Genomic DNA, 14810 nt, shown 5'->3' on the forward strand with positions numbered 1-14810 from the left:
TCTAAACGAATGTGCTAATTAAGAATGGATGGTAGGGCACTCAAGGTATAGCTCTAGTGGGTTTTTTTTTATATTTTATATAATGGAAATAGGTGGGAAAAGGAAAATCTTTATAATTTATTGGGAAAAAAAAGAAGGGGGAAACAGAAAGGGGGTGGGGATGGGGGAGGGGACTCACGACCTAAAGTTGTTGAATTCAATATTCAGTCCGGAAGGCTGTAAAGTCCCTAGTCGGAAGATGAGGTGTTGTTCCTCCAGTTTCAACAACTTTAGGTCGTGAGTCCCCTCCCCCATCCCCACCCCCTTTCTGTTTCCCCCTTCTTTTTTTTCCCAATAAATTATAAAGATTTTCCTTTTCCCACCTATTTCCATTATATAAAATAAAAAAAAAACCCACTAGAGCTATACCTTGAGTGCCCTACCATCCATTCTTAATTAGCACATTCGTTTAGATAATATCACCAACTTTAACTTTAACACCTATGTGTTCTATTGTACTATTGTTGTTGACATCTTTTGATGATCTGCTTCTATCACTGCTTGTTTGTCGCTACAACCACACCAACCCCCTCCACCTCTCTGTCTCTCTATCTCTCCGCCCCCCCACACACACACCTTAAACCAGCTTATATTTCAGCTCTTTCCTGGACTCGAACTCAAGTTCTGTCGAAGGGTCATGAGGACTCGAAACGTCAACTCTTTTCTTCTCCGCCGATGCTGCCAGACCTGCTGAGTTTTTCCAGGTAATTCTGTTTTTGTTTTGGATTTCCAGCATCCGCAGTTTTTTTGTTTTTAACTAAATTGCTGGTATTAGGTTTACATTCTCACTTTCTCATGACAGAGATCACAACAGGGTTAGATATTTTTTGTCAAGAATGGAGGTCCTAAAAGGTATGGGAAGAGTTAAAACTTAGTAGTTTAATGGACAAATAGAATTGTTTCTTGCCAAGATCAAGATTGGAATCAGAAGAGAAAGGTGAGCTCAAAGGGTCAGGTTTCTCTTTGCAAGAAATAGCAACTTAAACAACATGGTGAGAGGTGGAAAAGAACATTCAGTTGACTGTTTTTGAACAAGATTGCTGGGAGGGGATGTTAGAAGGATAGTGTTTGATTATTTATTTTCAGTAGTATTACATAAAACATTCTGCTCACCGGCATACAAAAGTTCCAAGCAGATTCAGGGTTGAAATGTTTTATGAAAATGATTAGTACGATAGGCAGAATTTCTGCATGTAACAATGCTACATTTGATGGTCAGTGAAGATAAGTTATAGAACATTCTGTAACCATGTAATGTGAGCCGTACAGGCTTGCAAGTCATGTGGGATTTCAAATCAATTGTACCTGGGGTGGACCATGCAGAGGTTGGGTTGTGGCCTGACTGCAAAAATTATCCATCAGTTCAATTTCCAACAATCTTTAAAACTCCCAAAATTCTTCTCTAGATTTTCACCTGTCTTGAGGCATCTTTTTTTTTATTAGTTCATGGGATGTGGACATTAGTCGCTAGGCCAGCATTTATTGCCCATCCCTAATTGCCCTTGAGAAGGTGGTGATGTGCTGCCTTCTTGAAACACTGCAGTCCATGTGGTGTAGGTACACCCACAGTGCTGTAGGTACACCCACAGTGCTGTTAGAGATGGAGTTCCAGGATTTTGGCCCAACTACAGTGAAGGAACAGCAATATATTTCCAGGTCAGGATGGGGAGTGGTTTGGAGGGGAACTTGCAGGTGGTTTTGTTCCCCATTTGTCTACTGTCCTTGTCCTTCTATGTGGTAGTGGTTGTGGGTTTGGAAGGTGCTGCCTAAGGAGCCTTGGTGAGTTGCTGCAGTTCATATTGTAGATGGTACACACTGCTGCCATTGTGCTTCAGTGGATGGGGTGCTAATCAAATGGGCTGCTTTGTTCTGGATGGTGTCAAGCTTCTTGAGTGTTGTTGGAGCTGCAGTCATCCAAGCAAGTGGAGAGTATTCCATCACATTGCTGACTTGTGCCTTGTAGATGGTGAACAGGCTTTGGCGAGTCATGGGGTGAATTACTCACAGCTGGATTCCTAGCCTCTGACCTGCGCTTGTAGCCACAGTATTTATATGGCTAGTCCTGTTCAGTTTCTGGTCAATGGTAACCTTCAGGATGTTGACAGTGGGGGATTCAACAATGGTAATGTCATTGAATGTTCAAGGGTGATGGTTGGATTCTCTCTTGTTGAAGATGGTCATTGCCTGGCACTTGTGTGACATGAATGTTACTTGCCACTTGTCAGCCCAAGCCTGGATATTGACCAGGTCTTGTGTAATTCAGAAATGAGCTGCTTCAATATCTGAAGAGTCGTGAATGGTGCTGAGCATTGTGCAATCATCAGCAAACATCCCCACTTCTGACCTTCTGATGGAAGGGAGGTCATTGATGAAGCAGCTGAAGACGTTTGGGCCTAGGACACAACCCCGAGGAACTCCTGCAGTGATGCCCTGGAACACAGATGATGGACCTCCAACAACCACAACCATCTTCCTTTGTGCTAGGAAGCACAAGTCCAACTAGTGGAGTGTTTTCCCCTGATTCCCATTGACCCTAGTTTTGCTAGGGCTCCTTGATGCCACACTCAGTCAAATGTGGCCTTAATGCCAAGGGCAGTCACTCTCACTTCACCTCTGGAGTTCAGCTCTTTTGTTCATGTTAGAATCAAGGCTGTATTGAAGTCAGGAGCTGAGTGACCCTGGCAGAACCCAAACTGAACATCAGTGAACATGTTATTGCTAAACAAGTGCCGCTTGAAAGCACTGTTGATGACCCCTTCCATCACTTTATTGATGTAGGAGAGTAGACCGATGGGGCAGTAATTGATTGGGATGGATTTGTCCTGCTTTTTGTGGAGAGGGCATACCTAGGTACTTTTGAACATAGCCAAGTAGATGCCATTTTGTAGCAGCACTGGAACAGCTTAGCTTGCAGCACGGCAAGTTCTGCAGCACAAGTCTTCAGTACTATTGCCAGAACATTGTCAGGGCCCATAGGCTTTGCAGAATCCAGTACCTTCAGCCATTTCTTGATATCAAGTGGAGTGAATCGAATTGGCTGAAGACTGGTATCTGTGATGTTGGGGACCTCCAGAGGAAGCCAAGGTGAATCATCCACTCGGCACTTCTGGCTGAAGATTGTTGCAAATACTTCAACCTTATCTTTTGCACTGATGTGGTGGGCTCCCCCATCATTGAGAATGGGGATATTTGTGGAGCCTCCTCCTCCAGTCCACCACCATTCACAACTGGGTGTGGCAGGGCTGCATAGCTTAGTTCTGATTGGTTGGTTGTGGAATCGCTTAGCTCTGTCTGTCACTTGCTGCTTATGCTGTTTGGCCTCCCTAACAGCACTGTGGATGTAACTGCACCAGATGAACTGCAGCAGTTCAGGAAAGCAGCTCACCACTTTCTCAAGCACAATTGGAGATGGGCAACAAATGCTGGGCTTGCTAGTGATGCTGTCATCCTATGAAAGAAAAAAAATGCTGCTGAATTGTTACTGTGTCTCCCAAAACAGTAGTACAAAAATACTTATGCCTGAACTTCAGCAGAAGTTTTCTCCATCTCTTGTTATAATTGTAAAATATGGCCCCTCTTCCCCTGGGCAATGGCTAAAAATTGCCATTTACTATTCTTCCCTAGAAGTTCTGCCAAAGTTACATCAGGAGATTGGCGGAACTCAGGAAATTCTGCTCCCAACAAGTGGTCTGTATTGGTGGACGCCTGGATGTTGCATGACCTGCCAAGAGTTTCTAGCATTTTCTGATTATATTTATGATTTTCCTCACCTGCGTTTATTTTGATCGATGATTGATTGTCTTGACATGTGAACAGTAGATGAATGTGGGTTAGAATATAGAATGGTTACAGCACAGAAGTAGGCCATTTGGCTTGTGGTGTTAGTGTAGGCTCTATGCAAGGGCAACTCACCTTGACCCACTTCTTCTGCCCTTTCCCCAGAGCCCTGCAATTTTTTCCCTTCAGGTGATCCATTTCCATTTTGAAAGTCACAGTTGAATTTGCCTCCACCATCCTCTCAGACAGTACATTCCAGATTCACTGTGTAAAACGATTTTTCATGATGCCACTGGTTCTTCTGTCATTCACCTGTGGTTCTCAACTATTCTGCCAATGGGAACAGTTTTTCTCTACCTAATCTGTCCAGACCCCTCATGATTTTGAACACCTCTATCAAGTCTACTCTCAATCTTTTCTATGGAGAACAAGCCCAGCTTCTCCAATCTATCCACATAACTGAAGTCCCATATCTCTGGAATCATTCTTGTAAATCTTTTCTGCATCCTCTCTAAAACCTTCACATGCTTCCTGAGCATGGTCCCCAGAATTGTACACAATACGTTGGTTGAGGCCAAACCAGTGTTATATGAAGGTTTGGCCTTAGTGTGTACAATTCTGGGCACCATGCTTTAGGAAGGATGTGATGGCTTGGCTGCAAAAAGATTTATGAAAATTATTCTATCATAATATAAAATAGGCTAAAGACTTGCCTAATGATTAAGAAATACTTGAAAAATTAGATCTTTTGGTTAAAACACAAATTATGGGGCAATATGAAAAAGGTGTTTAATTTATGAAAAGAATGGGTGAGATGCTTGGAAGCTGAGTGATCCAGTAGTTGGTTCAAGAACAAGTGGCTGAAGATATAAAGTTAAGAGCAGAAGGCAGCCATTCAGCCCATCATCGCTGTGCTATCCAGTTGGCTGGAGCATTATGACTAATCACTTCCTTTCTTCCACGTGCCCTCCCATTGATGTCAAAATGGGGTCCTTTAATTTATACTGAATGGTTCTATTAATACAACTGAATATCCTGTTAGCAATAGCTACTGTTTCTCTACATTGGTCATGACCCTTCAGTGACCTTTTTCTTTCTTAACTTGTCTCAATATTATTCCTTATAAATGTATTGACCTTGCCAATTTCTGCAAGACAGTACATGTATTTAAACTCATGCCATTCCTCTAGCACATCTAAACCGTCTTACTTTTGATTGCGCTGTCTTAACAAACAATAACTTGTTTATAAAGCACCTTTAACAAAGTAACTCCTCTCAAGATGTCATCTGCAAATTTACTGACCATATTCTCAACACCACTGTCCGGATCATTAATAAAAAACAGGGAATAGCAGCAAGACCTCCCCCAAAAATAAATTAGATTAGTCAGATGTGACTGTGTATAAATTCACGTTCTGATCAGCCCAAATTTGTTCGTGTTTAGTCACTCTATCCCATCAGAATTGGGTGTCTCTATAAAGTCAAGATCAGGAACATCAATAGATTTGAACCTGCATTCCATTGTTCTGTGAACTACACTCGGTTCTTAATCAAATTGTTTGTGATTAGTTAGCACTGAATTTGCTACTTGATACATTGCCCAATTCAAACGATTTGAATACAATTTTTAGCACTAGCCTAATACATTGCTCAGTTCAATGTATGGACACATATAGTGAAGATCCAATGTACTTCGGCTACCCGAATAATTATACTCTTTTTACTATTTTAACTTTAAGTTAAATAATATTAATTTAAATTAGCTGGCCTGAATTGCTTAATAATCCACTCTCAAGTAAATTTCTACGGTTTGGCCGTTCTGGTGTGTATAAAAAAACGACAAAACGTGTTCAGAGAAGTGCAGTAAAGTCCTGTTCGTCTGAAACAGAAAGTGCTGCCTGGCACCATCCAGGAACTGGAAAGACGGAAAAACGTGTTTGGAGCTGATTTGCGGGGCTGCTGCTGACTGTGGCCAATGGTTTGAAGCCGTGTGGAGAGAAGGGGGTTGACCAAGACTGTCCAAGCCGGGAGTCAGCGCTCTTACTGCCGCTACAGTCGCCGCTGTTTTGGGCTGTCCTTGCCGATCACACAGTTCCATCACATCCATCCGTCAGCCTGGTACTAACAGAGATGCTGCTGCCGCTCCTGCTGCTCTCCTCTGTGGCCGGCATTGCCCAGTCCACTGTCTACTTCACCGAGCAATTCGCAGATGAAGGTGAGATTGATAAACCTGTTGGGTTTGCAAAACAGCGACTTGTCGAACTACCTAGTTGTCTGCAATTAGTTTTCAGCAACTAAATTCCTTCTCCTTAACCAACATAAACGGCTCCCTGTTCTGAAATCTCCTTAACGAGCTCTTTCCATCTAAGCTCTCATTAACTCTCAACTCGCCGTTTGTCACTATGTATTAATTCTGAGGATGGGGACCTTGTCTTGTTGTTGTGTTCTCTTTTCTAAATTGGGTGGCTTCCTTAATCTTATTGTCGACTAATATGATTCTCTGGACCATTTAACCTTTCCACTTAATCGTGTTTCATGGAAGCGGGTGGGGAGATATCAAGTTTTTTCCAAGAATTTCCTGATCATTAAAGGAGATCTCAGAACCCACGTTATCTTTTGGGCTTGGCAAAATATGGCGAGTTTGACGGCTGTTATGCGACAGACTGACAGTCCAGGGGAAGTACTACGATGAGTTGTGAATCTCGGGGAGGAGCGCCATGAGGATTATTGTGATATAACTTGATCTTTGGAAGTTGAATGTTTGGCGCTTTGGGTTAATTCTGATGTCATTGCTAGCATCTGACCTTATATTCTCCCCTTCTAACACACTACCTCAAACTCTATACACCAAAAGGAGAAGGCTTACATTTATGTAGCGGTCTTTCACAACCTCAGTGTGTTCCAAGGTGCTTTGGAATTGGAGTCACTGCTGTGATTTGTACATAGCAAGGTCCCACAGACATTGTGATAATGAACAAATCACACTGGTTATTACAGTTCACAAAGATTGCAAATGGTAACTTTATGCGAGGAGAGCTATCTGGCCATTCTTGGTTCATTCACCTACAGCCCCTTTCCCTCCTAATAACTTACAGTTGTAGGATGCACTATATAAATATGACTACACTTCAAAAGTACTTTGTTGGCTGTAAAAATGCTTTGGCACTTCCTGAGGTCACGAAAGGGGCTATTAAATGAAAGACTTTATTTCTTTAACATAATAAAATGTTCCAGGGTGCTTCACAGGAGCGCTTTTAAACAAAATTTGACACTGAACCACATGAAAAATATGAGGACGGTTAACAAAAGCTTGGTCCAAGAGTTAGATTTTAAGGAACATTTTAAAGGACATTTAAAGAAGGAAGTAAAGAGATGGAGAAGTTTAAGAAATGAAATCCAGGCTGCTTGAAGACACAGCAACCAATGTAGTAGTGATTATTTTGGAGATGTGCAAGAGATCAGAAATCTTAGAGGTTGTAGGGCTGAAGGAGATAATGGTGATGGGGAGAGCCAAGGGCATGGAGGGATTGAAAACGAGGAGAATAATTTTTAAATGGGGGCACTGCTGGACTGAGAGGTAGTGTAGGTTAGGGAGCACAGGGGTGATTGGTCAATATGACTTGGTGGGAGTTAGGACAAGGGCAGCAGAGTTTTTGATGATACAGTATAAAAGATGGGAAGCTAGAATTGAGAGCATTGGAATAGTTGAGACTAGAGGTAACAGGGAGGGGCTGGGAATTAATGGTCTTAAAGCTGGATGGAATATTTGCTTGGAAGCTGATCCAGGGAAATAGGACAGCAAAGTTGTCAGTGGTTTGGTTTGGACAGTAAATAAGCCAGTGGCTAGGAAACAGAGTTTATGGCAGGGACTGAAGGCATTAGTTTTCCTCATTTAGTTGGAGGAAATGTCTGCTCATCCAGTATTGGATATTGAACAAATAGCATGAGACGTTAGAGACATTTGAGGGGTTGAGAATGTTGGGGTGAGGTAAAGCTGGGTGTTGTCAATGTACATGTGGGACTTAACATTGTGTTTTTGGATGATGTCTATAAAGGGGCAGGATGTATTAAAAAAATGGGAGGCACTCAAGAGGTAATGGTATTGGACCAGGAAGAGAAGACATTGCAGGTGATTCTTGACTACGACTAGATAGATAGGAATGGAACCAAGTGAGGGATGTCTCGCCCAGCTGGAAGTCAGGAGACACAACATTGTATGGCAGTCCACTTGGTTTACCATTTCCTCCGTGAGTCTTGGAGGTTTGTCGGGCAGAATCCTTTCAAAGCTGTGTTGAGTGTTGTTTACTCATTTCTTGTTAGCCAGATAATTCTCAGGTTTAGTCCTGGCAGTCAATTCCATTAACTACTGTTTTTATTTGTTGTTTTGCTTTGTCTCTAGCTCTGCTTTTTCTAAGTGTCTTTATTAACTTCTCGTTACCTTTTAACATCTTTCTGCATGTTCTGTAGTTGTTCCACTGAATTACTTTCCCCTGTTAGAAATGCAGAGGTAATTTCTCCTCTTTATTTCACTTTTGTTGCTGTTCCATTTAGTGTCATGCTTTTTTCATCTGAGCTTGCTGATCTTGAATATGTATCTATCCTGCATGCACAGAGCATAATTCATTTAAGAAATTCCCATTCATCCTCTACTGAAGTGTTGCTACTTCATCAAAAATACAATATAACATAGTACAAATCTTTACAGACTGGGATCCACTTCTGATGGTCACCCACATATCACATTGTTGGGATATTCCAAAGTCCAGGTTGTTTGTGAATTGAAAATTGATGTTTACACATGAGTTTGGGGACTTTTTTGTTTGTTTATTCGTTCATGGGATGTGGGCATTGCTGGCTGGGTCAGCATTTATTACCCATCCCTAAATGCCCTCGAGTAGGTGGTGGTGAGCTGCCTTCTTGAACCGCTGCAGTCCATATGTTGTAGGTACACCCATAGTGCTGTTAGAGAGGGAGTTCCAGGATTTTGACCCAACGACAGTGATATATTTCCTAGTCAGTGGCTTGGAGGGGAACTTGGAGCTGATGGTGGTGGTGTCTGATGCCTTTGTCCTAGGTAGTAGAAGTAGTGGGTTTGGAAGGTGCTGTCGAAATAAATCCTGTAGGGTTTTAGCTGGCATCTCCTAAAATGGAATCATGGAATGTAATTTCAATAAAGTGTTTCTCTTTTGAAATACATTACCCCAGTTATCCCCAAAATTCCAACACATAACATGCACTTAAAAAACATGCACTGTGGTAAAGAACTAATTACAGTCAGTGACTATAGATGGCATTAAAAACAACCAAAGAAAACCAGTCTTTTTCACCACAGTAAAATGATCTTGGTCAAATCTGATCATCCTTAACAGATAGGAAGGAGCAAATTAAAGATTGTAAAGTATTTGTGTTTATTGATATGAAGAAACCACAATACAACAGAAAAGCCTAAGCAGGCTATGAACTTGCTAACTTATTTTTCTAGAGTAGGTCAGAGCTTTCTCATATTTTGGGTCTGGCCAAGAGGTCAGTGAGAATAAGAAGTCCTAGATCTCCATTAGTGCAGCTCTAAAATCCTTCTGTTCACCTTTTGAAGAATCCCCAAACTTGGCCATTCTCATAACACCATCCCTCATTACATATGAGTGAGTGCAGGAGTGAAGCAATCATTCCCTGACCCATCACTTGGTATTGGAACTTTAGTTTGAAGTTCAACCAGATTACCTTGACAAACGCTGGACTGTCAATACCAGCAAATGTGTCATTTTTAAACTGTCTCAATGGCTTATTGAGAAAATGTGTATACAGATTAGGATGGTCTGTATAGTTTCCTCTATACTGTGTTAACAAACACTCCCAGGTCATGTACTCCACAGATTAGACAATTCAATCCAGTGTGACAAACCTGGCTGATATAAATTTTTTTTTCCTTCATTGTCACACTACCTGTGATCGGCCAACAGCAGGTGCAAGATTTCAAAAGTAAAATAAAATTGCTATACCTTGGCTGAGGCAGAGTTCTAGTCAGTTCCGGGTTTAGGAGGTGAGACAACAGTGTGACCATGAAGGGGGATGATTAAAATATTTTGAAACAATGAGTGCTTGGCAGCTTTCCCAGGACTGCGTAGCTGATATTAGCAGTGCATTGCTGGGAGTATCTTGAGTGCTTTCTATTACGAGATAACTAGTTCATTGGCGAAAGGCATTCATCTGTGCACTTCCAGCTCTATTTGTTGGCTTGCAGTACAACTCAAACCTAGTTGTACAACATACGAATTAGGAGTAGGAATAGGCCACTTGGCCCCTCGAGCCTGCTCCGCCATTTGATAAGATCATGGCCGATCTGATTTGTAAGCTCAACCCTACATTCCTTCCTATTCTGCGCTCCCCACCCTCACCCCAATAAATTATGTGCCTTAATAGGTGTGGGTTGGTAAAACCAGTCCGCAGCTTTCCAAATTTGTGAATATTCTGTATTTGAAACCCTGGTCAGCAATTATGGAAGGAGCCCTGTATTTAACAGGGACATTGGAGAAATTAAGGGGAGAATTTTCTCCCCGTCATGCGGGCTGGGTGGGAGTAGGTGGGCACTGAGCTGATCGCCGCCTGCGATCGGCTGCACGCTGCCATTTTACATGGGCGGGCCAATTAAGGCCCACCCAGTGTGACACACACCTGGAAGCATTCAGTGCTACCTGTGTGGGCGGGTGGAGGAGGGAGAGTTGGGGCCTGCGCTCTTTTGCGCATGCGTGTGAAAGAGCATAGAAATCTCCCTGAGGCACAGAACTGCCACAGGGAGATTAATTTCATTATGAAAAATGGAAGAAAAAAAAATTAAAAATTACTCAGACATGTCCCCTCATGTGACAGTGTCACATGAGCTAGGACATGTTTATGTATTTCAATAAAAAAATTTATTTAATTTTTAAAGCCTTCATGAAACCTCATCCTGCCTGCATACGAGGTTTCATGAGAAATGCGAAGGCCGCCTGGGCTCTTTGCCTGCCCACCAACCTTAAGGGTGGATGGGCAGCCCAGACAATCAGTTCAATTAGTGGATAAATGGCCTTAATAGGCCTTTGACAGTTCGGTGGACGCACAGCCGATGTCAGTGTGCGCCTGCCGAACTGAAGATTGGAATGACATTGCCCCTGCACGCCGACCAGAAGATTCAGGCCTAAGAGTCTTATTAGAGCTGAAGTAGTTCAATAAAAGACACTCAGTGATGTGTAATGAACAGCAAAGGTGCTTGCTATAAATCAAATCACAAAATACTGGAAATGCTCAGCAGGTGGGACAGCATCTGTGGACCGAGAAATGGAGTTGACATTTCAGGTTGATGACGTTTTGTCAGAACTGGATAAAATTAGATACCGGAGTTTAATCCAGTACAGAGGTGGGGATGGATGGATAGAATGAAAGGGAAGACAGGAGAAATTAATAACAAAAGGAATGATGGTGCAAGGTAAAAGCAGATGGTAAGTAAAAATTAAGTGCTGGAAATGCTCAGCAAATCAGGAGAGAGAAACAGTTAATATTTCAGGTTGATCACCTTTCATCAGAACCCTGTAAATGGGAATAACAGAATCATCACCAACAGCTGCCATAATAAATGGGAGCAGAGGTTTTGATCTGAAATTGTTGAACTCATTGAATGCAGAAGGCTGTAAATTGCCTAATAGAAAAATTAGATGCTGCATTGCGTTTGTGTAGGAGGCCGTGGACAGAGAGGTCAGTGTGGGAATTCTTCCTTCCTTTCTCTTTCAGCTTTTCCCTTGTTATGTGGAGTCACCACAATTCTGGTTGATATGGTGTGGAGGTGAGGTAGAGAATTAAAATGACAGGTGACTGAAAGCTCAGGGTCACACTTGTAGACTGATGACAATGTTCTTCAAAATGGTCACTCAATCACTGTTTGTCTCCCCAGCATAGCAGAGACTGCATCTTGAGCAGCAAATACAAAACTACTATATATTAAATTAACACAAGTACAAGTAACTCACTTTCATCTGAAAGGAATGCTTGAAGTCCTGAATGGTGAGAAGGGAGGAGGTAAAAGGGCATTTCCAAGCTAAGCACTTGTGGAGAGTAGCTACTTGGGTGAAGTCCTGGACTGCTGTATCCATAGAACTGTATCATATCAAGCTTCGAAGGGTATAAATGCACTGACTCCTCTCATGATCATGTCTGATCTGCTCAAATCACTTTCCACCTGTTCCCAAACCCCTCGTTTCCTTGAGAGACCAAAAATCAATCCATCTCAGGATTGAATATACAGTACACAATGATGGAGCATCCTTACCCTCTTGGGTAGAGATTTCAAAAGTTTCTTTGTGAAGAAATTTCTCCTCATCTCAGTCCTAAATGATCTACCACTTATCTAGACATTTATCGCTCCATGTTCCAGATTCTCCAGCGAGGGGAAGCAACCTCTGTGTCTACCCTGTCAAACCTCTTCATAATCTTGAATGTTTTGATGAGATCACCATTCATTCTTTTAAACTCCAGAGATTCAGCTTTTCATCCCAGGGCAACCCTCTCTTCTTCTGTATTACCTAGTGAGGCTGTACCGCCAATACAAGTATATCCTTCATTAAATATGGAAACCAAACTGCGCACATTGCTCCAGGTGTGGTTTCACCAAAGCCCTGTGCAATTGTAGCAAGACTTCTTTATTCTTACATTCTAATCCCCTTGCAATAATGGTCAACGTGCTGTTTGCCTTCCTAATCGCTTGCTGCATGCATACTTTTGTGTTCCTTGTACAAATATACACAACTCTCTCTGAATACCAATATTTGGAAGTTGCACACCTTTTTAAAAAAATTCTGCCTTTCTATTACTGCCAAACTCCCTACATTGTACTCCATCTGCCATCTTATTCTCACTCACTTAACTTGTCTTTTTCTGTTTAGCATTATTTTGCCCTCCTCAAAGTTTATATTCCCATCAGCTGTGTACCATCAGCAAACATAGATACATTACTCTTGGTCGCTATTGTAAATAGCTGAAGCCCAAGCACAGATCTTTGCAGCACTCCATTAGTTACAGCCTGCCAACTTGAAAATGACCATTTATCTCTACTCTCTGCATTCTTCCCATTAACTAACCTTCCATCCATGCTAAAATATCACCTCAAACTCCATGAGCCCTTATCTTGTATATTAAACTTTTGTGTGGCATCTTATCAAATGCCTTTTGAAAAATAAGTATATAACAAGTATACTAGTTCCCCATTAGTGAGATCCTCAAAAAAAACTAATAACCTTGTCAGACACAATTTCCCTTTGTAAGACCATGTTGGCTACTTCTTTAATGGTAGATTTCAGCATCTTCCCAATGACAACTGCCAAGCTAACTGGTCAATGGTTCCTTATTTCTCTCCTTTCTTGAAAAGCTGTATCACATTTGCTAACTTTCACATGGGATCAGAGGTGAGCTGGCAAGATGGATACAGAATTGGCTTGGTCATAGAAGACAGAGGGTAGCAGTGGAAGGGTGCTTTTCTGAATGGAGAGCTGTGACTAGTGGAGTTCCGCAGGGATCAGTGCTGGGACCTTTGCTGTTTGTAGTATACATAAATGATCTGGAGGAAAATGTAACTGGGCTAATTAGTAAGTTTGCAGACGACACTAAGGTTGGAGGAGTTGCAGATAGTGAAGAGGATTGTCAAAGGATACAACGGGATATAGATCGGTTGGAGACTTAGGCGGAGAAATGGCAGATGGAATTTAATCTGGACAAATGCGAGGTAATGCATTTTGGAAGGTCTAAAACAAAAATAAAAATACCTGGAAAAACTCAGCAGGTCTAGCAGCATCTGCAGAGAGGAGCACAGTTAACGTTTTGAGTCTGAAGGTCTAATACAACTAGGAATTATACAGTAAATGGCAGAACCCTTAAGTGCATCGACAGGAAGAGGGATCTGGGTGTACAGGTCCACAGGTCACTGAAAGTGGCAACGCAGGTGGATAAGGTAGTCCAGGAAGGCATATGAGTATAAAAGCTGGGAAGTTATGCTGCAGCTGTATAGAAACTTGGTTAGGCCACACTTGGAATATTGCGTGCAATTCTGGTCGCCACATTACCAGAAGGATATGGAGGCGTTGGAGAGGGTGCAGAGGAGGTTTACCAGGATGCTGCCTGGTCTGGAAGTTATTAGCTATGAGGAGAGATTGGAGAAACTCGGATTGTTCTCACTAGAGCGACAGAGATTGCGGGGCGACTTGATGGAAGCTTACAAAATTATGAGTGGCATGGACAGAGTAGATAGTCAGAAGCTTTTTCCCAAGGTGGAAGAGTCAATTATTAGGGGACATAGATTTAAGGTGAGAGGAGAAAAATTTAGAGGAGATGTGCGGGGCAAGTTTTTTACGCAGAGGGTAGTGAGTGTCTGGAATTCGCTGCCAGAGGAGGTGGTGGAAGCAGGTATGATAGTGGTGTTTAAGAGGCAGCTTGACAATTACGTGAATAGGATGGGAATAGAGGGATATGGACCCCAGAAATGCAAAATGTTTTAGTTTGACAGGCAATATGATCGGCGCAGGCTTGGGGGGCTTTAAATGTTTCCCACTGTTTACTTATTGCCATACCTTTCAGTCTATTTAACCAAGCAACCTTGGCCTGTTCTTCCCTCATAACTATCTAATTATCACTCTGAAATGGCCCAGCAAGCCATTCAGTCGTATCAAACCGCTACAGAAAAGCCAATCAGAAATTAAATTGGACAGACCATCCGGCATCAACCTTGGCACTGGAAATAACAATGTCACACCCAGCCCTGTTGATATTACAAAATTGTCCATGATAACATCTGTGAGATTGTGCCAAAATTGGGAGAGCTGACCCATAGACTAGTCAAGCAACAGCCTGACATAGTCATACTCATGGAATCATATCTTACAGGCAGTGTCCTAGACACCACCATCCCTGGGTATGGCCTGTCCCACTGGCAGGACAGGCCCACCAGAGGTTGGGGGCAGAGTGGTATACAGTCA

General features: G+C 42.3%; 1 protein-coding gene across 1 annotated transcript in view; it reads left to right on the forward strand.

Moving 5' to 3' along the window:
• Positions 1-5777: 5777 nt before the first annotated feature.
• LOC121287204 (calreticulin-like) overlaps positions 5778-14810 on the forward strand; it is a 39420-nt gene continuing 30387 nt past the window's right edge. The window contains exon 1 of the mRNA XM_041204865.1: positions 5778-6031. Coding sequence (XP_041060799.1) covers positions 5947-6031 — 85 coding nt within the window. The 5' untranslated portion in view covers positions 5778-5946. The remainder of the gene's footprint in view (positions 6032-14810) is intronic.

The sequence above is a fragment of the Carcharodon carcharias genome, chromosome 14, assembly GCF_017639515.1.
Source record: "Carcharodon carcharias isolate sCarCar2 chromosome 14, sCarCar2.pri, whole genome shotgun sequence".
Lineage (NCBI taxonomy): Eukaryota > Metazoa > Chordata > Chondrichthyes > Lamniformes > Lamnidae > Carcharodon > Carcharodon carcharias.